General features: G+C 43.3%; 2 protein-coding genes across 5 annotated transcripts in view; both read right to left on the bottom strand.

Moving 5' to 3' along the window:
* NELL1 (neural EGFL like 1) overlaps positions 1 to 16,407 on the bottom strand; it is a 284,268-nt gene extending 267,861 nt beyond the window's left edge. For 2 of the 4 annotated variants that reach the window (XM_068684941.1, XM_068684944.1), the window contains exons 1-2: positions 15,728 to 15,924; positions 11,539 to 11,667 (exon numbers count right to left, since the gene is read on the bottom strand). In XM_068684941.1, coding sequence (XP_068541042.1) covers positions 11,539 to 11,667; positions 15,728 to 15,776 — 178 coding nt within the window. In that variant the 5' untranslated portion in view covers positions 15,777 to 15,924. Of the gene's footprint in view, positions 1 to 11,538; positions 11,668 to 15,727; positions 15,926 to 16,273 lie in introns of those variants that run through there. The other 2 variants (XM_068684942.1, XM_068684943.1) reach the window with 2 other exon arrangements.
* Positions 16,408 to 20,069: 3,662 nt separating this feature from the next.
* The window catches only part of SLC6A5 (solute carrier family 6 member 5), a 43,906-nt gene continuing 38,396 nt past the window's right edge, over positions 20,070 to 25,579 (bottom strand). The window contains exon 18 of the mRNA XM_068685425.1: positions 20,070 to 25,169. Coding sequence (XP_068541526.1) covers positions 25,014 to 25,169 — 156 coding nt within the window. The 3' untranslated portion in view covers positions 20,070 to 25,013. The remainder of the gene's footprint in view (positions 25,170 to 25,579) is intronic.

Raw genomic sequence — 25,579 nt, 5'->3', positions numbered from 1 at the left:
CAAAGCCCCTCTCTACTGAAGTATAATTTCAGCTGTCAGCCTCTTTACAATTATGTTTATATTCAACACTCTAGCTGTCTTTGTTTCTTGGAACACATATAAGCACGCATTTATATATTCTCCCCAAATCTGTCTAAATTCCACCTCTGCGAAGTGTTCCACACAACCCCCCAACAAGGAATCGTAGCCACAGCTAACATACTTAGTCATTCTCCACAAGTTTTATATGAATTATTTGAGAGATTTAAGAATTTTCAAAAATGTCACAATAATAACTGTTTTATCTTTTTACACCATAATTATGATTTGGAGCATTGCTTTTCTTATTTCATCCAAGCCTACCACAACTCATGAATAAAATATGACAACTTTGATAGCATCCATCGCTGTGGGTTCATCCGTAACAGCAAACGTGCTTGGGGTACTAACAGCTCCCTTTTGCTCCATAAGCCTTTGTTTCTGAAAATAAGCTTTTATTTAAATAGAACCACCACATGTGTCCCCCTTTTTTGCATTTCTTGCCGTTAGCAATAACACCAGCAATAATGTTTACTTTTTTTTTAATGACTACATTTTGAAACAATTAGGATGGCATAAAGCTAGAAAAGCTGAATATCCCATCTGAAAGCTGGTACTCACAAGACATCAAAAAGCATTAAAAGCACTGCCGGCATCAGAGAACAAAAGGCTAACACAGAGGACCGTGACTTTTAAATTTGTGGGCTATGCTATTTAAAAAAAAAAAAAAAAAAAAAAAAAAAAAAAAAAAACTTTTTTTCCTGGCTTCATAATTAATTACAGTGAAGCAAACCTAAAGAACTTCCCCTATTTTCATAAGATTACTGTAACCAATACCGCACAGAGCCCTGCTCCCTCAGCTTGTCAGTAGAGTCCTTTGAAAGGAAGACTTGAGATAAAGTGTAGTACGTGAGGTTTCCAAATCATTGGCATTTACTAAATTATTCTCTAGATGTCACGTTTTAAGGCTGTGCTGCTTCATTTTCTAAACAGCATGATGAATATCTGTGGAGACCTCCACAGACCAAGAAAAACCATGACACACATGCATAAAGCCCACTCTCCTCCCACACATCTTGGCTTGGTTATTATCCCTACTCCCAAGAACGGGCTCTAAAATTTCAATATCGTTATGCACAACGAGCCAAAGCGGAGAGACAGAAGCAGAGGCAGGTCTGTGTGCCATCTGTAGATGGCCTTTCGTCACAGAAACAATGAGCGTTTAACCTCTGAGATTTGGTTTTATGCTTGTTGCACTCTGAGAGTCTTTGCTGCCTTATGGGTTACAAAATACAAAAAGAAAAAGAAAAGGGAGGGGGGTGATGGGGAGCAAGAAACACAACAAAGCTTTACAACAGGAACTTGTCCGCTGCAGGAGGTGCCTGTTCCCACTGATGCCAAGTGGAAAACTCACAGCTTCAAACAGAGGCGTCACCCGGATGCTCAGGGGGGGCTTGGGCTCAGTAAAGTAATCCTATCTACTTTTTCCTATTTATGGCATGGAGGATCAATGGGAGACACAGCTGTAACTACGTACAAGAAGCACTATCAAGCAGGGTGGGAGGATGGGGGACAAGAAGACTGCCATGTGACATTTTGGGGAAGCGAGAACACCAGCGCTCAGCCACAGGGTTTATTGGGTTTATTGTCAAATACCGCAGTCACATCAGTGATCACAGATCCCTCTGTTGTCAGAACCACAGAATCAGCTCTCTCATTTTAGCAGGTACACAGCCTACATAACTACTGATTTAGATGAATGTTTCAGTGGACACCAGGTGCCAAAAGCACTTCTTGTCCGTTTATTAAAAAAAAAAAATCTAATGTTCCGCATTTTATATCATTGAATAGGCTACAAAATGCAAGGCAATCACATGATATAATGCCACAAACCAGCACAGTTTGATATGATTACTTCGCACCATTTATGTGGCAAAAATGAAAAATAAGAGGAAAAAAACGTCCCCCTCGTGTCATTTATACACCCACACTGCAGGTGGCAAGATTAATCTAAAATTTGGCATAGAAGGAGTAGGTTGAGGCCTCAAGTAACATCTAATTTTTATTCTTGATAGGTAGTTGAAGGCAGCAGGGTTTTTCACCACAGGAAGTGGTCCGTGCCTGGCTCTTGCATTTAGTCTGATTGTATCTGCCTTTGTGTACCTTTTTAAGGCACAAAATCTTAAAAAACAATCATCATCATCATCATTACATTCATCTGACAGTAATTTTAAATAGCGTCGCGTCTTTCCAGGCAAAAGATGTAGCTCTGCTTAGAAGTAATTTAATCAAGCAGAACAAACGTAAACACTCCTCTCAAATAGATACTAATAAATTTCCATTAAAATTGTTTTGAAAATTAGAAGTCCCCTCCTGGGGAACAAAAGCACCCATAAAGGGCCACTTGCCTCCATGGCCTGCAGTGAGAACCCAGGTCTTCAGCGCTGCTTTTCCCTCCCTCTGCATTTTGAGAAACGTTCATTCCACAGAGCCAAGCACCGCTCCATGTCCTCTCCTTTACCCCAGTGCCCATCCAGCAGCCCAGACCTGCAGCGTCAGGCCGTGGCACGGGCTTGCCCTGAGCTCAGGCAGGATTCCCCCCCAAAGGGATACTCGGCACTGTGCAGGACTCACTCCAAGGAGTAGGCTCAGCTCTGGCACCGCAGCTCCCCAGGGCTGTGGCTGGCACTCAAGCCTGCACTGTACGATATTTCAAAATGACATCCTTCCTCTGGTTTAACCCTCCTTTTCTCAACAAGTAGTTAATAAAACCTGATTGCATGCAGAATGATAAGACTTAAGAGTATCAGCTCACCAAAATCCTCTGCAGAAGAGAGACAATTTTTGTTGTGTTTCCCTTCTGACAAAGATAGAAGAAACTCAGACTGTTATTCTTTCTTTTATCTAAATTGATTTACTTCCATTTTAAGGACTTAGATGGTCATGCCATGGGGAAGCATGCAGCACTTACTGGCAAAATCACAAACTAATTTCTCTAGCCCCCTCTCTGCCCACTGAAGAGTAGAGACCTTTTGTTTTCTTTCTGCTTATCTTCATTACAGGACTTTGTCAACAGGTTGCCAGAAGCATTTGAGGCTTTTAGCATACTACAGAAATACTGAAGTGCTTCTCCCACATCCCCCTTTGTACTTACCACAGTGGCAATGAAGATAGACAAGCAGCACAATTATTGTCTCCCAGGAAAGCAAAAATAACTGCCAAGGACAGAGCCAATGTGTGCTCAGAATTCTTTCCTAATCATTATAGACATGATGGGAAACCCAAAAAATGTCAAGTAACAGAAGGCAGCATGACAACATTCAGGATAGGAAAAAAAAATTGAAAATTGGTCACTGTAGTTCAGTGCAACTAAGTTTCTGTTTTAATTCACACTTAGCTTTTTTTTTTTTTGGGGGGGGGGGGGGGGGGAATAAATTAGGGTATACTCAACAAGAAATTTTGCAAGGATTTACAATTGTATCTTCATATCAGTATGTTGGATTCGTTTTCCTCCTAGACAACACTCTATCATAATTCAAATTTAAACAACAGTGGAAACAGTGAACGCTGGATGGGTATATATGAGTATTCTAAAAACTACTTCTGGGCACTGACAAAGTTAACAGTAGTTTATCTATCTTCAGAGACTCAGAACATTGTTCGATAATTATGTCTCAAGTGACCTTTAATTTCTTCCACTGGAGATGATTCATTTCACTCATTCCCACCCAGCTCACTGTATTTTGACTCCAGTCATTTCTCTCTGATGGAAAGGGTCAGTTTTACACAAGATAAAAACCCACTTTGACTAATTATTTCATTGCCACATAAAAAAAAAAAATACACTGCATATACAAAACACATTAAAACATTAGCTATATTAAAAGAATATGAACAAGAAGTTAAAAGGCTGAAAGCTTTCAAGTCTCTGAGGGACACCTAGCTCGGCCCTCCAGAGGTACGCATTACAATACCACTTTCAATTGCAGGATCACATGCTGCTTTCCAGAGGGTCCCCCTGCCTCAGTCAGTGCACAAAGAACAAAGAGCAAACGATACCTGTGTGACAAACAAGGATTTGATTTTTTATTTTTACTATGCAAGGCAGACCTTGAACAGTAAATCCAGCAAGTTCAAATCCTTCTCTGAAGACAAAACAGAGCATGACCAAGTTAATTATTCCAGTGCAGTATCTGAAACTCGACAATTAATTAATTCTTTTCACACCAGTGTTGTTAGAGCAAAGGGTATTAGTACCTCAGCTTTACAGGTGAACAACCCAAGCAGAGTAAAATTAAGGTTCCAAGTCATTAATTAAGTACACATTATCCTAGCTTTATCCTCCAAAAACATTTGTTAAAAATTAGCACGTCACAGACACCCTACAGCACTGCCAAATCCGAGCTTCCAGTGCTTGTTCCCTGTTACGCTGCCCTAATGCTGTCTCTGCTGTAAACAAACCTTTACCCAAGTCTCACACATCCAGCCTGAGACCTCAGCCCTCAGGTTTCTCATTCAGGCACGAGCCCCTCACCTCTGTCCAAGCTGCTTCTCCCCACCACTGCCTATGGTTCCCCTCACCATGTTCTTCATCCCTGCACCCGGTTCCCTTCCCCTCAGCTCAGCGTCCTTGTACCGTCCTTGTCACTGCTCTGCCCGGCCATCACCAGTTTGCTTCTTGGCCTCAAGCTCCTCACCACAGCTGCTTCTCTCCTCTCCCCTCCATCTCCCGGTTTGAGTCCCAGTCTCCTTGCCCTGCCTGTCACAGTTAATCTCATCTGACTGCTGCTCACCACCCACCTCCCAGCACCAGCCTGCGTCCCTTGCCAGCTCTCAGAGGAGCTGGTTCACCCCAGCTGCATTATCGTCTCTTTACACACCCAGTCCTCACCCCTAAACTCCCAACCTCTCTTTTCAAGCTTTCACAGAGGTCTGGAAAGGAAGGGTGGAAAGCTGGAGAGCAACCACGATCCCTAAAAGAGATCCAGTCCTCCCTCTCTGTCCTGACAAGTCCCTAGCCGCACTGTGCTCTGTCACCCTCAGGCACAGCCGGCCCAGCTGCTCCGCAGGAACAGCGGCGTGCAGAGCCACCAAGGAACAACGTACATCCAGCCACACAAACCATCCAGCTCTTGTATTTAGCCACTGAAAACCTCTGGTATTTATTTCAACTCTTATTGTATCAGTTCTTTACAGCACAGCTTTGACAAAGAGCTGAAAGCGGAGGGAACTCTCCAGCAGCTCTGAAGGAAACGTTACTGCGGGATCAGGGCAAGAGGCTGGCTTACACACTGTTTTTACATACAAATAAAAAGGATTTTTATTTTTACCATTGCAGACCTTCCCTCCTGAGGTTCCTTTAACTCTAGACATGGGCATCACAGCAAACGTGAGGTAAAATCCAAAATCCACACCACCCCAGTCAAAACTGGCATTGACCGACACAACAGGGCGCATAGGAGAGGAAAACACCTCACCGCCCACCTTCAAATAAAAAATAAATAAAGAAATAAATACAAACTCCACAAGTTTGAGGAGCTTTCAGAGTTTCCATGGAGATATACCTGTGCCAGAGGTGAGTGCTGAGGGGCTGGCAGCAGAGGGGCTGCAGGGCCTCTGTGAGGAGACGCAGCCAGTTCCGGAAGGTTCTGGACGTTCCGAGGGTCCCGCTCGGCCCCTCAATCACATAAATGGTGCCCTGGGGAAACCGTGCTGAAGAAAAGGCAAAAACCCACATGCATGAGGGGTGCCACGAGCAAATGGCCACACGGGCACTCAGCTATGAGCTGAGGCAAGGGATGGGCTCTACCTGAATAAAAAAATAAAAATAATAATAATAAAAAAAAAAAGTTTCTTGCCTTTCCACACGTGCAAGGGTGTCTGTGTGCTTTGGAGAGCTCTCCTGAACACAGGAGGGAGGGATGCAGCAGGGAGAGGCCTCCAGAGGCTCAGCACCGGTTCTGCCCCAAACCTCAGCAGCACCCCAGCGAGGCAGGATGCCTCAGGCACCACCATGCGAGGAAGCAGCGACAGAGCTGCTCTGCCTCACTGGAGCTAAAGGCAGGATCAAGACTGAGCCAGCCATGGTGTGCCTCCCTGCTTCTTCTGAAAGATTTCTGCTTTGTAAAAACAATATCGCTTACACTTCGCATTTGCTATAAACATACCGGAGAGATCACCAAAACCAATGACCCTGGTTGATTGTCTTATGTATAGAGGGACAAACACCCTCAACTCTAAAATTAAACTTTATCTCTCCCACTCAATACAATCCTCTGTGCCATCCACCCCAGGAAGAGCAATTGCACATTTCCTCCCTGAGCCATTATCTGCTGCCTTTCATGCAGTCCCTCGCTCTTGTCTGAGCTCCACAGCCTGAACACCTTGCACATCACACTGGCAACACTGAGCTTCAATGCCTGGTGTGGAACAAAGCCTCAGCTGAAGGGCACAGCCCACAGGCTCAGGTGAGAAGACACACACACACTGATGAACCAAGGCAGCACCCTACACTCCTGACCCTTGAATGGGGTCTGGAAACACCTCCAGTCTCCGAGCACGTCATTAGCAATTCAAGGAGGAAGCTATCTGAAAATCAGAATCCGTAACATCCTGAGAGGAAACACCGATGAAGAGCAACGTACCACATCTGGAAGTGCAAGGGAGCCTGCCAGAAGGCACCTCTTACCCCCCAAGGCTGCAGCTTTGCTCTCTCTTTTGGCCTGAAGCAGGACAGCCCTCTCATTTCAGAAACTAATCAAGATCCACTCTTTTCTCACAAAAAGATTAACCTTTCTCTGTTCTTCAAGATACTTGTTATTCTTTCACCTTTCCTGTCAGAGCCGTGACTGTACAGAAAAAAACAGCAGTTACCAGTAAAGTGGGAAGAAGGAGTGCAACCAAACTCTGTGCTGCAGGAGCTGCAGGCTGGGTGTTTCCCTTACAAATCCAGCAGTTGTTTAATACAAAAAAAAAAAAAAAAAAAAAAAAAAAAAAAAGACAAGGGAGAAAGGACTATATATATGTAGACTTTGGACAGTTCTTGGTGGTCTAAGTTGCCAAGTGCTACACGTAGTATACATAGTAAAAAGATAGTTCCTAATTTAAAGGTAAAAAATACTGCCAGATTGTGAAGAAGGGGAACAAGAAAACCTTAATAAACTTCTTGTGGGAATTGCTTTATAAGTAAAGGCTTTAAGCCTCTATCAGTTCAAAAGAGATGCTGAGGGAAGAAGAATTAAAAAGCAATGTGCACAGCTGACAGGTTATAAAAGGAATAAAATTTTACTTCCATAAGAAGAGAGCACTGAACAAAAGTCACTGCTTAAGATAATCACATAATGTAACAGTTAGGCTGAAGTCTGGGCTCACTGCCTAGGAGCAGAATGACCAGTCCAACACCAACTCCTGCCTGATTTATAACTAAAGCCTTTCTCTGCCACTGAACTTAAGGTTCCGTAGAGGTTTCCACCTACAGGTGCAAAACAAGCCCTGCTTCTCTGCTACCTGAAACAGAGCATGGGATGGAGTTCCGCTATGCAGGCCATTGTTCAGCCTGCTTCTTTACATAATAAAATGTATACCGCGGTCCTGTTAGAGGAAATTCAGTATCTTCTTGTGACGTTGGACAGATAGCATTCACAAATGTTTTTATGCAGTGTTTGTAAGACATTATCACTGTGCATTATCACATGGATGAACAACATTTTCAATATATTTCTTTGAGGTAGATTTCCAGCCCACCCTTGTAACTGGTTCCCTGAATTCTTTCGGTTTCCGGCTGGAGGTGAGGAGATGTAGGGTTGGACACCGGGACTGTGGGAGCCCCGTTTCCCAAGAGCACTCTAGTCACAAGTCTTCACTCACTCTCCTTTGTCCCTTGCTGCTGGGACAACTCATCTGGACAGAAGGATTTTTTTTCCCACTCCTTCTGTAAAATTAATGATAAATAAGACCAGAATTTTAGAGACCTTATGAATTAGACCCTTTACAGAGTTGCAACTGTGAGTTAGATAACGACATTTCATCTAATTCTCACTGTCAGCACTCAGACAGTTTTGTTCAGTGTTTGTATTTTTTTTTTTTTTTATTATTATTATTCCCTCACCCCCATTTCACAGAGAATGGAAGTGAAACACAAATAATTGAACTGATCAATCAAAAATCCAGCTGAAATACTCTAATAATCGAAGATAAAGCCCAACAGGATCACCCAGATGATTGCACTTAATTACAGGTTTCTATGCTTTTCTGAATTAGGAACAGACTTGCTTGTCCAAAGGCAACCCACAACTCTCAATTGGCACTTTGGTTCTATCATGCTGTCTCACAATTTGCCACGGAGCTGAATTTGATTCTTTGCCTGTAAAACTGTTTTACATGGAAATCTGAGTCTCAGCTCTTACTACCAATATTATTATCAAATCAGAATACTTCACTGAGGTCACCTTGGACTGAAATTGCCAACCTTCCAGGGAAAAGAGTCCTTCTACATTTTCTCTACTATCAATCAAATCACGAGGTACTCCCCAGAATCTTTTTTAACAAACAAATTGCTTCCTTTAACAGAGCTAGCATCACAGATTTAAAAAAAAAAAAAATAGTCAATAAAATTAATAGTTTCACTTTCTCCTGTGCCTTTCTTTCTTCCCATCACCTTTTTTTTTTTTTTTTGGGTGGGGAAGAGGAGGAGGGCTCTAAACACAACTCAGAGAGTGCCCAAAACTCATAAAGCTTTCAGCATCGAAAAGCTCAATTCACAGAAAAAAAACATTGCCTAGGAAAACAATTCACACTGACACTACAGCAGTATGCAGAACTGTCTGAGTGGGGGTAAAATTACCATTTCTCTCCCTCACAGATATAGACTTCCAGGGATGCACAAAGCAACACACTCAGTTTGAACAGCTCTGGTAAAGTCATTTTAGAAAACACATCTTACAAGACAAAGCGTTCCTTGGGGAGCCTTTGTGTAAGCTCAGAGCCCCATTACGTTGCTGTAAGGACATGGCAAAAGAAAGGGGGGGGCAAAACTGCCCCCATGAAAGCTGCACGCCAAAGAACACCCTCACGAAATCTTCTTTTCTTTTCCTAAACCAGGAAATCCTGAGTGGTGAAAGCACACAAGTGAAGAGGTCTCCTGCCACGGCTCCCTGTTCAGCAATCAGCCTGCCAGGTGAGGCGAGACCTCCGCTGCCCAGAGCCCCAGAGGTGATGCTGGAGCAGCAAGGCACAGCGCTCACCGACTACTGGCATGTGATAAGAACTGATCAAAGCAAAGCTCTGCGTAAAGAAAGGGCTGCCTCTTTGACACTGGAGCAGCAGGTCCAAGAGGATATAGACATTTCTGAACGAAGCGCTAACTTTCAGTCTTTCCTCTCCCCGGGAATGTCACCTTGTTGGGATTTTTGTGAACTTCTACAGGAAAAAGTATGATTCCTTCTACCTGAGACACAGCAGTTGCCCACGCATCCCTCTGGGTTCTGTACTGGTTTTACTGTACGGGAAAATAAGTATCAAAATTAAGTGTCTCCCGGTTCCAGGCAAAGGCCTGGCACGCAGCCCAACTGTAGCTGTGAAGTAAGTCACCTGTTACTAAAAGGGAATTCATACAGCTGCCGACATACTGCTGACATTTAACAAATAACAGATACGAACAAGAAGGGAAGCAGCCAACAGGCAGCCTCAGACTTCCATCCTGCCTGACAGCAGTAGCAAAAGATCCCTCACAGACCTCTCTCAGGATGGAGTACTTCTCCAAAGGTCTCCAGTCTTCTCCTAGCCCAAAGGCTTAAGTGAAGACGGTAACTTTCCCAAATCATCTTCCAAGAAGCTGGGTACGAGAGGCAATATCCAAGCATAGGGCTATTTCTGTCTGCATTTACAAGGATAATTTGTTTGGGGAACTAGAAAACAACTTTATTTACTTACTTACATATATTCACTTCATATTGTGAACTTCTGTTTGGTGCTTTTGTGTACATCTATCTTTGGATTTATCTGCTCACGTGAACTTTACAAGCTGTATGTTTTTTACACTAGTCTTCAGGTTTGTAAACTACAGAGGCAGTTTTTCAAGGGAAAAAAAAAAAAAAAAAATAAGCATAACATCTTCACCTCTAGCCTTTCAAAACTACTTTCAGTATCGAGGGTTTCAGTCAGTGTCCCCAGAAACACACCTCAATCCTTCTCTCTACAGCTCTGAGCACCAGTCTGTGAAAGCTCACTGCAAGAGTTCATCAGGGCAGTTGCAATTAGCTACACAGAATGGCAATTGGAAATACTAACATATCTTGAGTCAGTTAGGCCTTTGCAGTCTTTAGGGGAATGACTGTACTTCAATACTGTTCATCCATGACACATAAAACTGTAGTCAGGGGTATTAGAAGCAAAACAATTGGTATCTTTAAATGATTACGATGAACATTCTTGATTAACTTAATGCCCATCTTCTGGGCATCAGTCTGGCAAACGGTGAAAGTTCTGCTACTCAGCATAGCACAGATTGGAAATATGACTGACAAGATCTTAGGTCTCCAGAAGCGTCTGCTATGGCACCTGAACTGGCTTTGGCCAGGTAAAAGTCAACTAAGACTATAGACCAATTTCTTTTATTACTTGTAATAAAGTCAGTTGGTATTGCAAATCCAGAAGTAAAGCAAAATGAAATCATAATCTTTTGCCTCTAAGAACAGCCACAGAGGAGAAAGAGCAACAATTAAGACAATAACATAACCACTTGAATACATAATAAAAGCACAGTAAAGAAAAAACAAACATAGGACGCCTCCGCAATAGAAGTGCTCCTAACTGTGCTTTAATGTTTCTCTTAATCCCAAGTGATAAAAATGTCTCTCTCACCCAAGAAACCTATTGTACAGTCTCAGTGCTACCCCTTGGTGGGACTTGATCTCTTAATCTTGGTCTCACCTAAGACCACCATAAAATATGCCTCATTGCATCCACTTAGAGAAGAGGGGGAAAAAATAAAAAGTGGAAAAAAATAACCCCTCACAAGCATTATCTTAGAATATTGAATGAAGAATAATATTACAATTCAAAGTGACTTATTCTGTGCCTGGTACTGATCTCTGACAGTTAAGCATGGCCCGATTTTCTCACTTTAACAGTTCTCATACAGTTGATAAAAGGTTTGCTACTTGTTACTAACTGGTGGCAAGACATTAACTGCCTTCTCTTACCTACATAGCTTCAGCTCTGTGTGTCTCTCGCATTTGTACAATGACAGAGATAGTGCCCAAGAATACAACAGAGCCCACGCCTGGGGCCACTTGGACATGCTAATTTGAAAACACGTACTGAAAGTGTTGTAAACCTACCCAAACTACTTCCCCTAGAGACCTCTAATCTCAGTGACCTGACAGCCCACAAAAAAATGCCATACGCATTTCAGCAAAAGAATGACAGTTAAGACTACCATTACAGGGCATCGGGCATCAAAGCTCTTAGGAGCTCATGAAGTTATAAGTGGGAAAAGAGAACCAAGGATGTGTGTCTTACCTTGAAATAAAAATGCTTTGCTGGCATTGTGTAGTCCTGACACTTGCGTTACCCCAAGGGTTGTATTCACAAGATCCAGTTCTGTGATTATATCAATCTGTAAGTCAGGATCCATTCCAAATCCTATAGCTGTTGGAGGGAGAGAACAAGAAAGGGAGACTTGAAGTTAGATCAATTTTTATTTCAAATCAGGTAATGAAAAGAAGGGAGAAGTACAGGTACATTTCTAGTATCTTCACACACACACACTGTATACAGTAATTACTTACAAGGCAGTAACTCTGCTGCAGGAAAGAAGATATTCTTTTCTAATTATTTCAATTAAACTCTTTTCTTTCCATAGATTTTACTGTGCACAAGTTAAAACATTATAAAACTGATTACATTAACCCAGCATCTTTTTGAGGCTGAAAAGTAATAAATAAATGAAAGCATAAGCACCTATGCAAAAAGATGAAAGAGATTTGCAACACTCATCTATTGGCTACATGATTTCCAGGGAGACGTGAAGGCTGAAAATTCCTCTCACATTTCATACCTAGCTGTGACTAACAGAACAGGCCCTACAGCTCAGTCTAAACATTATCTATTTTCCCAACTGGACAAAATGACCCTGGAGGAGATATGGTAGCAGGACAAAGGATGCCGTAATCAAAGAGCCCTGAGTGATTCACCAAATTGTTTGATAACGCTTATGAACCATGTCTTCTACATTTAAGCACAGCCAGTGCCTGCGGAGCATGTCAAAGCCTACCTACAAATAAGGGATATTCATTTACCTAAAGCAGCAGTAGCACCTTCTGGTCTGCAGTAGCACCTACTGCAGAAGCATGAGTCTAAGCCCAAGATTTAGGAAGGGCTCATGCCCAGGAAAAGGCTGCTGCTCCTTGAATTGATGGGGGAACTAACAGAATTGACAGAAAAGACACATATTCAAGCAGTTTGAAGTTACCATGTTCAAAAGTTCAGGGCAACCTAATGGCCATGGCACACCAAATTCTTTCAACTTGTCTCCTTTTTCAAGGGATGGAAAGAGGCCAGCCTGACCATGGTCCCTCTCAACACAGCAATAAATATCATATAAGACCTGTGCCTGAGAGATAGGCCAAAAAATCTCATGCAAGCACTTTCCTAATGAATTTTTTTTTTTTTTTTTGCTAACGTCATTAGTTACAGGATCTGAGAACGGAAGCCTGATACAGCCAAAGTCAATGGTAAAACTCCCACAGACTTCTGAGGAGCAAGGATGTTACCTGCAAAGCACATCCAGATTGATTTCCACTGAGTGGACATCATGTTCAGATCTAAATTGATTCATTTAGTATTCCAGGACTGTGCTTCTGGATCAGTTAAGCTGCAAATACTCTACTTTGATTCTTTGAAAGGCTCTAAGAAATTACTGAGGTGTACAGAATGAACAAGAAGTTAGGTATTCTACTCATAAATCAACTGTACCACAGTGTTTCTCCTTTCTTTCGCTTGGGTATTGAAACTTGTCAGGACAACACACTGTGCTTATACAGAGGACACTATTGCACATCGAGCTGAGTAGCAAAAATCCTTGAAAAGACAGCTTTAAAAGGGCTTCATCAACACTACTCTACAATGAAAATCAACACCTAGAAGCATCTGGCCAAACTGATCCTCCAAGAACACGGACATATCAAAGTGCAGACATGCACAGTGCTTTCATAAGGATGTGTGGTTAAGTAGCTTTTGTAGAAACTTTAGATCAGAGAATATGACACCAGATAGAATTATCCAAAAGCAACATCTTCCCAGATACTCAGCAACATCATCAGGTTTTAGTATCAGACGCGAAAGCAGCAAAAAGTTACAACTGATGCTGTGCACGCTGATGGACCAAGAACACACCTTCCCCTTCTGGGAGAAACACAAGCATGAAAAGCACAGCCAGCCAGCTCTTCTGGTCCCAAACTGCGCTCACAGTCAAAATGCTACTGAAAAAATATACGTGTCCTGCTGTAGCCAACATTAGCCAGAAACCACTTGCTTTTAGCACACCTGCCTGCAGTCATCAAGAGAACTTACCTACCACTCCATTTCCAACCTACAGCAACTCTTCTAATGCAAGGGCTGCAACCCCCAGACACAGATTTGTATATACTATTAGAGGGAGCAACCTTTCTGGACAAAAACATAAAAGCAAAGGATATTTTAGAATAAAAACAGAACAATTTCTTATTTCTACCAAAGGATTTTATTCAGAAGAAGAGCAGCACTCTGTCAATTGTGTGAACTTACTCATCTGAGAGTCTGCTTTCCCTGCTGAGAGCAGAGTATGCTGTTCCTTGTTTGAAAGGGGTCGGATCTATCTGGAGCAGCAAAAACCTACTGATATGAAGGCAGACTAAATAGGGACTAAAACTTGCTCAATGGAGAGGACAAACAACATCCAGCAAGACAAATCTTGACCCCATTAACATCAGTGAAAGCTCCGCCACTGACATCAACAGGATGAGGACAGAAACCGCATCTAGCAAGCCTATGCCCTCCCATAAATCACAGGAGCTTCGCTGCTCCATTAAAGCTGTTTATTCCAGCCTGAGTACCTGGGGCTCAACAAGTATACATAGATCACTGTGGCTCCACAGGCTTCGATTTATGCCAGTGAAGGGTCTTGTGTGACAACTTCAGCGTGCCCCCTTCCAGCTTTTGAAATGCTTTCCAAAAAAAAGGAGACTATTTTTAATGTCACAGCAACTATTTAGGAAGAGCCTAACACCGCTTTAAATACTTAGTCATTTTTAGTCATTTTCCTGTGCTGCCTCTTCAAGCTGCAGCAGGCACTCAAAAGCCTAGTTAATAATTAATAAACAACAAATCAGCAGCTTCAGTGCGATAACTAAGTCTCCTTTTCCCCTGTGGTCTCCCACAGTCTATCAGAAAGATACCACAGGCATATCAGCGGCACTTGCATCTAGTGTTTTATGCTGCCTCCCTTCAGCAGGAGAGGAGGCTGGCAATACTCCTCCTTTCTGAACTAAAAATTAACCGTCAACCTGTAAGCTCTTCCTGGAGAACCGTGCAAAGCTCGGGCCTGATCCTGACTGATGTTGCTTTCAATTCCTATTTAAAGTAATTGGGCCATTCTCCTTAAACCAGGGGCTTACACGAGCAAGACTCCAACTAATTCAGACAGGAGGCGGGCGCAGAAATCATCTCAGGACTTGGTGGATTTGGCCCAACGTGAAGTGAAGGCAGTACAGTAGATTAGAGGATTAAGCCGTATAATTATGAATGATGTCACTAGGAAATCCCTAAACGAAATTAATTCTGCCTTACGGCTCCGACAGCTCGTGCTCTCTGCTTGTGCCTCTATCACCAGCAGTCACGCCAGGCTCCATGTAGCCAGCGTGCAGCTGCGCAACGCATGCAGCACGCTCCTGATTTCCGTGGCACCCTACACAGGAGCTATTTGGGGATGGAGAAACTTTTAGGTCGGCACAGCCGAGTCGCGGTCATTCCGACGGGAAGGAGCAGGCTCTACGAGGGGCGTTTTGCTCTCCTCTCTCCCTTCGGCGGCAATTGTTGCACACAAAGAACTTTCCGAGTAGCTTCGCGAAGCCGAGCGGAGGAGTTTGGGAGCCGCTGACCCTTCCAAACGTCTGTCTGCTCCCTAGCGGTAACGCCACTGAGAGAAGGGCGAGCGCTACCTTCTCCCAACTACTTCTATGCCGCACCCCTCGAGACCGGTGCGTTTTGGCGAGGCAACCCTACGACCGATTTTCAAGCCGCGATTCCTGCGTGCTTCCCATAATCGCGCAGAGCGATTTCCCGAGGCACAGCGGCGAGCAGCACGGAGGGACGCGGGGCGGCCCCGGGGCAGGAGCGAGAACAAAGCCCCGCCGGGAGCAGGGCTCGGTGCCCGGCCCCGCAGCGCGCACGGCACCGGCCGGCACCGCGCACCGGCAGCCGCCTCTCGCCGGGACGGTACCGCGGACAGCTCCGGGACCCCGGCTGGGTTCAGCCCGGCCCCGGGGGGCGCCGCTCCCGGCAAACTTTCCCACGCCCACCGAGCGGCCGCGCCCGGAGCCCCCCGCCGGGACCGCGCCCGGCCAAGGGGGACCCGACCGGCGGCGCCCCGCGAAGTTGCCTCCCGGTGGGGCGGGCGGCGACCCCCGTCCCGTCCCATCTCATCCCATCCCATCACATCCCATCCTCTCACCTGCCCCGGCGGCGGCCGCCCACGCCCAGAGGAGCAGGAGCAGACCCATCGGCGCGGCGCGGCGGCGGCGCCCGCCTCCCTCCTCCGTGCCGGCGAGCTGCTGGGGAGCGGAGCGGAGCGGAGCCGAGCCGAGCGCAGGCTCCCAGGCGCGGAGCGGCTCCGGCTCCGCCCGCTGCCCAGGCGCGGCCCCGACGCCCCCGCGGCGGGGGCTCCCCGCCCGCCCCCCGCCGTGACGCGCGGCCCCCCCGGGCCTCGCCAGCGCCGCCGCCCGGCCGCGACACGGAGCGGGGAGCGCCCCCGGGACCCCCGGCCCCGCTCCGCTTTGCGCTGCCGCCGCACGGAGCGGCTACGAGCGGGGAGAAGCCACCCTGCGGAGCTCCCGGCGCTCGGCACTAAGCGTGCCCGGCCCCAGGAAGCAGCGCTGGGAGTAAGGGAGGCGATGCGGAAAGCTGGACCCGAGCTCGGGCTGAGGGAGGCTCCTTGCTCAAGTCACTTCCACGCTGGTGCGGCTGGAAAGGGTAAAAGGGGGAAAGGAGGGAAGGATACCTGCGGAGCAGCGCACAATCTGCTCTCGTGGCTGTTCTGCACCTCAACACTTCTCTCCAGCCCTGAACTTGGCTCAGTCCTGGGCAAGAAACAACCCCCCCCAACACACTCATCGATTATATTTAATGACTCTCCACCCTAAAGCACCTGATCTAAATTTGAAGTAGAGATTGTTGGCTCCAGCTGAAGCTCCCATCCCAATGACCAGAATCAGAGGGAGTCGCACCTGATCCAGTTTTACTGCAGTTCGCCCCAAGCCCTAGCTGCTCTAAAGCCACAGGATCCCCCTCATCACATGGGGTTTGGTTCTGCGTTATGTAAATTTAGGTCATCTGAAATGAAAATATTAGCCTGTACATTTGGATAAAGTAAGGTTGATACAAAAAAAAAAAAAAAAAAAAAGCCTTTTTTAGGGATCAGTTGCACTTGTGCACACTTACAATGGTATGATCAGAGTAGAGCATGGCTGCCTAATTATTAATTTAGTAAGATCACTGAAAACAGCTGCTCCTGTCTGTAAGCAAGGCATGCACTCCAGGAAATCTCTGGGGTGGTCATTCCAAAAGCGTCTCCTAAATTCATCTCCAGTAGCGTTAGTCCAAATATAACTTAGTATACTCTCATTTTCATCTAGGGTGTTGTGTTATTAGCACCACTTTTAGCCCTGATGCATGGCGACATGCACATACACAGTATACTGCTACGTACACGTTATGTATCCGCAGCACCAAAAACAGGAGGCAACAGCACATCCTCAGGTGAAGGCACAGCCTTCTATCCCATCCTGATAAAATCATTTTTCTGCATAGCTTTACTCTGATTTAAGATGACATGTCTTTCCATGAAATACAAGTATACATCCAATTCATGTTAGCTTAGCTATGTTTGTGCTTATCTAATAATAAATCCAGGGTCTATCTATACACAAAACTTAATTGAATCCAACTGAAGTTTTACTCAAGTTTCCAACCTTAAGCTGAACTGGTGCAGAGCCTTTAATGTCTATACAATCTCAATTCATCAGGCATAGGTTCTCAAACAGACAGGTAATTAGCTTAAGTTAAATTACCACAGGTAAAAGCAAAATTTTGGCTTCAAAGCATAGCTTCAAGCACACCCTGAACTCTGTTATGGGCAGACACTGCTCTCACCGTCTCTGTCTTGTTCTTCTGTGAGCCACAAACACCCAAAGAGCCCACAGGCACTACGGCAAGTAACACCCAACTTGCTCCAAACCAAGCTGGTCACGCCATAGACCAGCACTGTGCCCAAATGGTCACGCTGTCGGAGAGCATCAGTTATCTCACAAGCAGTTTCAACTGTTTGTATCAGAAAATGTTAGACAGGATGGACAAAAAAAAAAAAAACATTCTTCCAGCCAACACTATTCTCACACTTCCTCTAGTGGAAACGCATCATCTTCGTCACCCAAAAAAATCTGATATTCTGATATGATCTTGTTGGAAATATAAATAGCCAAAAGGCATGACATTCAAATAAGACTTAAAGCTGTGTTCCTGAACATTCATAGCAGTTAAAAAAAAAAAAAAAAAAAAAAAGATGGCACTTTTACAAGAGGAAAGCGTTGTTCCTGGCAAGCTAGATGGATTTCAGCTCAAATAATATTCCTGTGAAAGATAGCTCTTGCACTCCCAGTTGGACGTTGAATGCTTCTTGATTGTGACCTAAATTTTTGTGATGTTGCTAACTGTGGTGCTAAGCTGCTAGTCCTTTCAGCCAAAAACCTTGTGGCACTTCATAGCTTGATGAAGTATTTTTGACTAGGCCCGATATCTCTCAGAGCAGTTGCGATGCTGTTTGCATCCCTTGGACGAAAGGCAATTACAAGTGCTAAGTGTTACTTTAAGTGCAGCCGAACGGGGGGGGGGCTCAGCCACCAGCAGAAATGCACACGCTAAAGAGCTGACCGTGCTCGCACCTGATAAAACACCTCGTACCTCATGGAATAGCACATCTTTGCTTTTCATAACTAATAAGGCTCGTCCTCAAAAGCCAGTTTCCAGAGGGGAACTTGCAATTCTCACTGGCCAAGCGTACTTTGCAGCCAGCAGAGGGCAATAATTTGCAATAGCACTTACACCTAAATACTGAGAAAAGGATGTGAGGGGATGGGAAATTCTGTATGAATACTGCCTGCTGTTCTGTCTTGCCTACTACCAAACAGTTTTAATGGACTGTACGGTATCAGTCCAGCGGGTTAGGAGTGTACACGTTAAGCTGTATTGCTATGTAAGCAGCCAACAAATCCAGCAGAATGAGGCCCTGCAAAGAAAAACTCTGCTTCACTACTCTGTCATGGAGTGCTACCTACTGCTTTTTTAATTTCCAAGTGCATGGCTAGGTAACGTCTGATGATTGTGAAGTCTAAATTAAGCTTTTCAACTGATTAATCCATTAGGTGGATACAAGATGTGCCCTTGGGTCTGCACTCTGAACACTGCCATTTCAATACCCAAAGGAGTAAAATTATTTCCAGCTAAATGCATCTGGCTAGCACCACAACAGAAGATGTGCCTGTCTTCTAGTCATCTATGTAACATAGCATACATCGGTTTCAAGTGCAGCCTGAGTGAATCCATACAACCAAGTTAAAAGGACATGGATTTTTATCTGCTCCCACGAGCATAAAGATTTAAAGCAATAGTGCCTAAAGGTGACAGCAAAGGACTGTCTCTTAGTCCCCAAATCAATGTGTTGTATCATTGACTCACACTGTTTGACTTTGGAGATCTGACAGACTCCACGTGCCTCCCATTTTCCTCCTGGAGAGGGGACTAATGACACTTACCTGCCTCCCAGGGCTCATAGGGTGCATGCTGACAACTGCAGCCTCCTCCAAGATGAAATCTGTCCTACATGCGCCAAGAATTCCTGCAGTCCTCCATCATTAGGTCCTGCCTCCTCCTTCATCTGCACATACACATCTCAGAGAACAGCAAGTTTACAGACATAACAAAGTGCTTTTTCCTTTGGGAACTCGTTACCAGAGCTGCTGAAGCAGTCCTGCCACATAGCTGTTGAGTCATGTTCTGGACTAGGCCCTTGCCTGGAATTGCTATCCCATTCTTGGCATAGCACTAGGGTATCTTTCACTACCGTGCTTGATGCCACGTTGTGATCAAGTATCACACTTCATCTATCATATTTGGGGAACACTCTTGTTTTCCAGCAGAGAAGTAGGTCGGATCGGTACCACTGCAATACCAAGGTATCAGTACGCAAAGAGTCAGCTTAGCACATGGGTTTTGTGGCACACTCAGTGCTTTGCATCACACTCACCATGCTGCAGAAATTCGGCTTTAAACAAAAGGTGCTGTAACATCACGAAACGTCTGCTTATGCTTTCCTTCTTCACTAGTCCCTTCTGCCTTTCACTTAAGTCTCCATCGGAACCTCTCTTGTTTTAGCAGTTCAACTTTCTTTGGGGTGACTGAATTGAGAGGATAAAAAGGATTTAAAGAAATCCAGTAAGTCCTCTGATAAGCAATCTATTATTCTACAAGCTACAGAGAACTCAAATAGTTAAGAACCCAGCCATTTAATTGATACTTGTTTCTGCAGCTGTGCAATATCTCCATTTCCCAAGAGGGCTGTTTCCAGTTGCTGCTCAAGGTTTCTAACAATCAAATGGATCAATTCTGCAGATACCTTAAGGCTGTGTGTTAAGTAAGAATGATGTTTGTGGTGTGCACTGGGTGGGCAAAGAGGGTGGAAAAAGAGAAATTCTATTCACCAGAACATGTTAGCATATTTTGTTTTAAACACTGGACATTTATTTAGAGACTTGGAGCCCATACATTATTGAATAATTTTAATTTATCACATCCAAATATAATAGGCAAATATATAATACAATAAATTGCATTTGTACACATAAATACAAAATTTGAGGTAGGGCCTCAAGAATAATGACTTCTTAAATGAATAACATACAGCATTATAATATGCACTACATGAGATATATATGGTGCACCCTTTGTAACATAATGCATCTTCTCCACACATAGGTAATGAAAAAAATAAATGACCTGGTTAGGGTACAAATCTTTATCCATAGGCAGCAGTACCCTATAGAATGCCTGTAAATATATATATATATTTATATATGACATTACGCAAGTAATTAAGATTTAACCCATCAGCGATGGGTCTGTAATAAAGTGCCATAGGACACAGGGAGCAAATTCTCAGCTGGTATGAACTGTCACAGCTCCAAACCAAACTGTGACAATTTAGACCAGCTAAGCATCCACCTTACAAGGTAATACTACATAATATAAATGACAGATAACAACGTGTTTTAGTCGATCAATAATTTTCTTAACAATGGAAGATAGCTATAAGGCAAATGGTTACCTGATGATGTATTTAAATATTATGGGCAAATAATAATATTGCAAGCTATAAGGTCCAGCCTGGTTCTCGCATTAAGTTAAACCCATCAGGAAAACCTTCTCTCTTTGGTGATGGGCTGCCTGAGGGTGATGAAGGCAGAAACCACAAATACCCCTACCCTCCCCCCTCGAATCATCAACCTGAGTCCCTCTGGAATATCAAGATCTGACCATTTGACAATTATCTTATGTGCACGCCATTTAACTACAAACTAAGAAACAAGTGTCTCGTAATCATGCCAGATAGAACAGCGTTACTAGCAAAACAGAGGCACGTTTTGGGAGGCCACTTGCCGAAAGATCCTGCAGCCTGCAACCCACACTCTGTTCATGTCTTTCTTTGACAGCAAGAAAAAGTGGAGCTGCAGAATAAGAAACCAATAGGAAACCAATCTTTGTCACAAATAAGCAAACGCTTTTACCATAGGCAGCAAGAAATCATATTATCCATACAACTGTACATATATTCAAAAAGGCCAGAAGATACCTAAAATAAATCAGCACTTGGAATTTCATGGTACGGGATAGCCACAGTGTATCGGAAGCGATGATCTTCAGTGCTGAGGCACATCTAATGTGGTCAGTGGAGCAGAACCTAATCAAAAGAATACTTTGACCCAATTGAAACATATAAAGACAATCCAAGTCTTTCTCATTTAAAGGTCATTTTGTTAAACCCTTCTTTTGGGAACAAAGTGCTGCCATGTCTAGCTGAAACACAGGTTTTGAACATTGCATATTAAAAACACTAGGAAGACCCCAAAGGATTTGAAGATGGCAAGCATTTGCATTAAGTGTGATCTTTAATGCATACAACAGCGCGTCTTAGCTCATCCAGAAGTTCAATTTCATTTCAAAGAAAAAATATGCAACATAAGTAATTCTCACCAAATTTGAACGTTTTACTCACAAGTATCTGCAAGTACGTACATCACATTTTTACTAATATGGCTTTTTCCCCTCCTTTTTATTTGTAAAGATCTTTACTGGTACTTAATTAATTACTAAATTTATTTTTAGAAAATTATCAAAGCACATGCAAACTTTCCTAGAACATAGTAAATGAAGTGCATTCCCAAACTGCAAGGTTATTTCTCATTTAAAGAGGCCACTGCTGGTTCATTTAATCTCAATGCTTGGATTTGGCCAGTAAAATACTTTTTAAGAAGTCTAGCACGAAAAAAAAAACTTCTGTTTTTAACATACCATAAAAACTTCGTATTTTCTCTGACTTTTAAATTCATTTCTCCCCCTTCTCCAAATATTTTTGCAAGCCCAGTATTGAACGTCAAAGCTAAAGACAAAAATCAACTAAAAAAAATCACTCATCTGCTTTCAGAGTTTCTAAGTCAGGAGTACAATCCTGTACTCATGACTTAACTATCAATCACAGGAACAACACCTAACTTAAAAGCAAGCATGTTCATTACCTAACTCATGGAAAGCAATTCAATTTTTCATATGCATTCCATTTTGCTAATCCAAGCCAAAGGAAAGATATCATAACCTAGCGGTACTCCTTCAAATGATACCGCTTTTACACTTAGCGCAGACAGTAACTGACATCCTTATACTGAGGCCATTTTATTGCAAGTAGTTAATTCCAGTTCCAATTCATGTCCTGAGACAAAAAGTTACAAAGTTAAAAGGATTCAGAGCTATTAGGTGATTTGGATGCTTTATTTTTTCTTCCCCTCTTTAAGAGGAACAAACCTATACATGTATTACTTTTCATCACAAGAGTAACAAAAGCAAACTAGACTGGACTCCAAATACCAAACCAAGATGCTAGGTAAAATTGGTAAAGAGGCCTGAAGCTATTTATCCTGACAAAAACGTCTAATTGCCACTGCTCACTGACTTAGGTTCCTTCCCAGAGGAATGCCCTCAGCCCCAATTAGATGTGGGGGCCAAATTTCCATTGTGTCAGAGTATGGCTTCTCACACCTGCCTCTGCCAGGAAAATAAGAGGCAGAAGTAAGAATAGTAACACCCTTATTAAAATAGCTGGCAAAGCCAAAACAAGGGGGCGACAGTTTTAAGGCAGAGAAGCTCACAAAAGCGTCCTATCTTGCTGCCCCTCGAGACGAGGAGCGGCAGAGCCCCTGGGGCAGAGATTCAGGGGCCAGCCCAAACTGTGGCAAAATCCACGCTTGTCTCGCTCAGTGACAACCCCTGACAGCACTCCACTTGTCCTGCATGAGGATTAAAGGTCTCCAGCAGTGCCTATAATTGGCAACACTAATTGCCCCGTGAAAGAGGAAGTTCAGCAAAATGATTAATATATTTAATATACATATATATATACACACACCGAGAAAATAAGTTCATTTGTGGAAGTATTACGTTAAGGTTTAGTTTTTGCTTTGTTTTCTTCAACAGGATGAAACAACACAGCTACTGATCTACAGACACACATTAACTGAGGATTTACCTGAGACCCTGTAATATGCAGACAGACAGACAAAAGAACGGGATAGAAACAGTTCCCTGAAAGGAAAGAACATTCATTGGCTACTACAATGTGTGTGGGGAGGGAAAACAGGCTAAAACTACTCTAAGCTCACCATCTCTACACTGGTCGATAAGATACTTATAGGGACATAAAACATCACTAATACACACTACGTGAACACTGATCACTGGTAAAAAATATCGTATCTGTATGTATAGGATCTAACAAGATCGTAAAGGTTACAGTTGTGCCAATTATTGAAGATATATTTTTCTCCCTCATTCTAGTGCATTTACAATAAAATGGGCTAATTTCCTATTCAGATAAATAAATGTACTCCTAAAAAGCTCTATTTTTACTCTGCCCAGTAAGTAACAACTATTTGAGTCTAACATTCATATTGCCACGTCTGATGACTAAAATGTAATGATTTAGAATGTCCTGTAACTCTTCAGCGTTACCATGGCTGTATAACACACTCTCCTCTCCCTCCAGCCTTGCATTTTGTATATCTAATGCTGCATCCATGTTGATGTTAATTGTTGTGTTGTGTTTTTTTGTTTTGTTTTGTTTCTATGTGATGAAGGTGTTCTAAATGGAAAAACATAGAAAGGAAACTATGTACATTCCAGGGAATACCAGTTGGAAGAATTTACGTGTTATATATATAATATATAGACAACTGGGATTCTGCTATTTCCCCGTTGGTTGAAAGAGAAGAATACATCTAAAGGTCGCGTAAAGAGTGGAGAATGAATGGGGAGTCACAAGGCTGAACAGCACATCTAACTTCTAATAACTGTTGTCAGGTGGTAACCAGACTACACTTACCACTGTAAGAATACAAAGTTAGGCACAAATTATATGATGGCTTCTTGAGGAGATACTGTAAACAAAAGCAGAGAAACAAGGAAAGCTATGTTCAAAAGTATCGGAGTTCAGTGAGTAAAACCGCAGTAGCACTTCAAGTACATACAGTTTGCCAGCGGAGCCAGGTTTTGGACACTTGGTGTAACTGAGTCATTTCCAATGAAAATGACAGATACCAAATTACAGAAAGAAACGTATGACAGTACTTTCAGCTGATGCCCATAATCCTGTCTGGCATGCTTTCCAAACCACTTCTAGGTTCAAATACAGTTTACCCCAATCTCAAGTGATTTTTTTCCTAAACTTTGTTGTTGTTGTGTTTTTTTCCTACTCAAAAACAGCAAACAGACCATTGTGTTTCTGTTCTGATCCCACATATTGCCTACTGGCATGCTATTTAGAGGGTGTCTGCTAGTTTAGACAGCAAGTCCTCAAAGTTAGTATAATTCATACTTAGACAAGAATTGTGTGACAATGAGTCAACGCCTGCTGTCAGTGTAGACAAAGTGACTCCACTTATTGCAACAGCCTCATGCTGGACTTACACCAGGGCTACAGGCGATCTCCTCCTGTGCTCACTTCCATCCTATCTGAGAGCTGAACTTCCCTTTGATTACATTGGTAACAAAAACAAAATCCTAGTCCCATCTTTGGCTGTTACAAGGATGCTTGTGTGAAACAGGTCAAATTTTGCACATAATTTCCTTTAAAGTTCTGTTGTTTTTTGTTTATTTACATATAACCTGAAAAATACTGGGACATAACCCACTGTGCAACATGCTTTTGCTATTTCACCCAAAACAGAATGAGCATCACCTGCACACGGAAGTGGTCTGGCTAGGTCTCCCTATGGCATGCAACAGTCAGTCTTACTTTCCTAAGCAGCCACTTTCAGGCACTGTGGAAAAAGAAGAAAAAAAAAGGAAAAAATGGCAGAAAAATAAATAAGAAAAAATAGCTGAAAAGGCTGACAATGTTATTGTCACCAATATAATAATTATTAGCATTGGGTCCCCAATTCTATATCCTTCACTGGCAGTTTAAGTCCCAGGGAAGATGTTCCCAGTGGATCGATCATATTCATGTAACGTTCACCACGGTGCTTGGCCAAAAACGGGCCCCAGTCTGGCTGCGGAGAGCACACCAACTTGAGTCGCTGCAACGTTAGAGAGAGAAAGAAGAGTCTCATTTGAAGTTACAAAGCAGAATTACAGTGCGGAAGAAATAAGAGGAGGCTCATTTGAGGTTATTGACAACGACCCTGCAATGCTCCACTGCTCAGTGTTTGTTTTGCGCAAAGTTTGCAAGATTAATAGAGGATAAAGTGCCCAGATTTTAATTATACATTCTCCCTCGCACCATATGAGGGGAGTTCAGACCTACTGCTGCAGATTGCCAAGCTCACTTGCTGAAGGACATGTGCACAATTACTTAACCCAATCGCCTAAGCAGTGGGTAACTGCATTAAAATAATTGGATTTCTGTTTAGCATATTTCCCAGAAGTATACAAACGACCAAAAACTAGTACAATGCTATGAATGAACAAAAATTTTAATTTTGAGATG

This window comes from Anas acuta, chromosome 5, assembly GCF_963932015.1.
Source record: "Anas acuta chromosome 5, bAnaAcu1.1, whole genome shotgun sequence".
NCBI lineage: Eukaryota > Metazoa > Chordata > Aves > Anseriformes > Anatidae > Anas > Anas acuta.
Note: the sequence above shows the minus strand (reverse complement) of the source record. Positions and strands in the feature narration are given on the sequence as shown.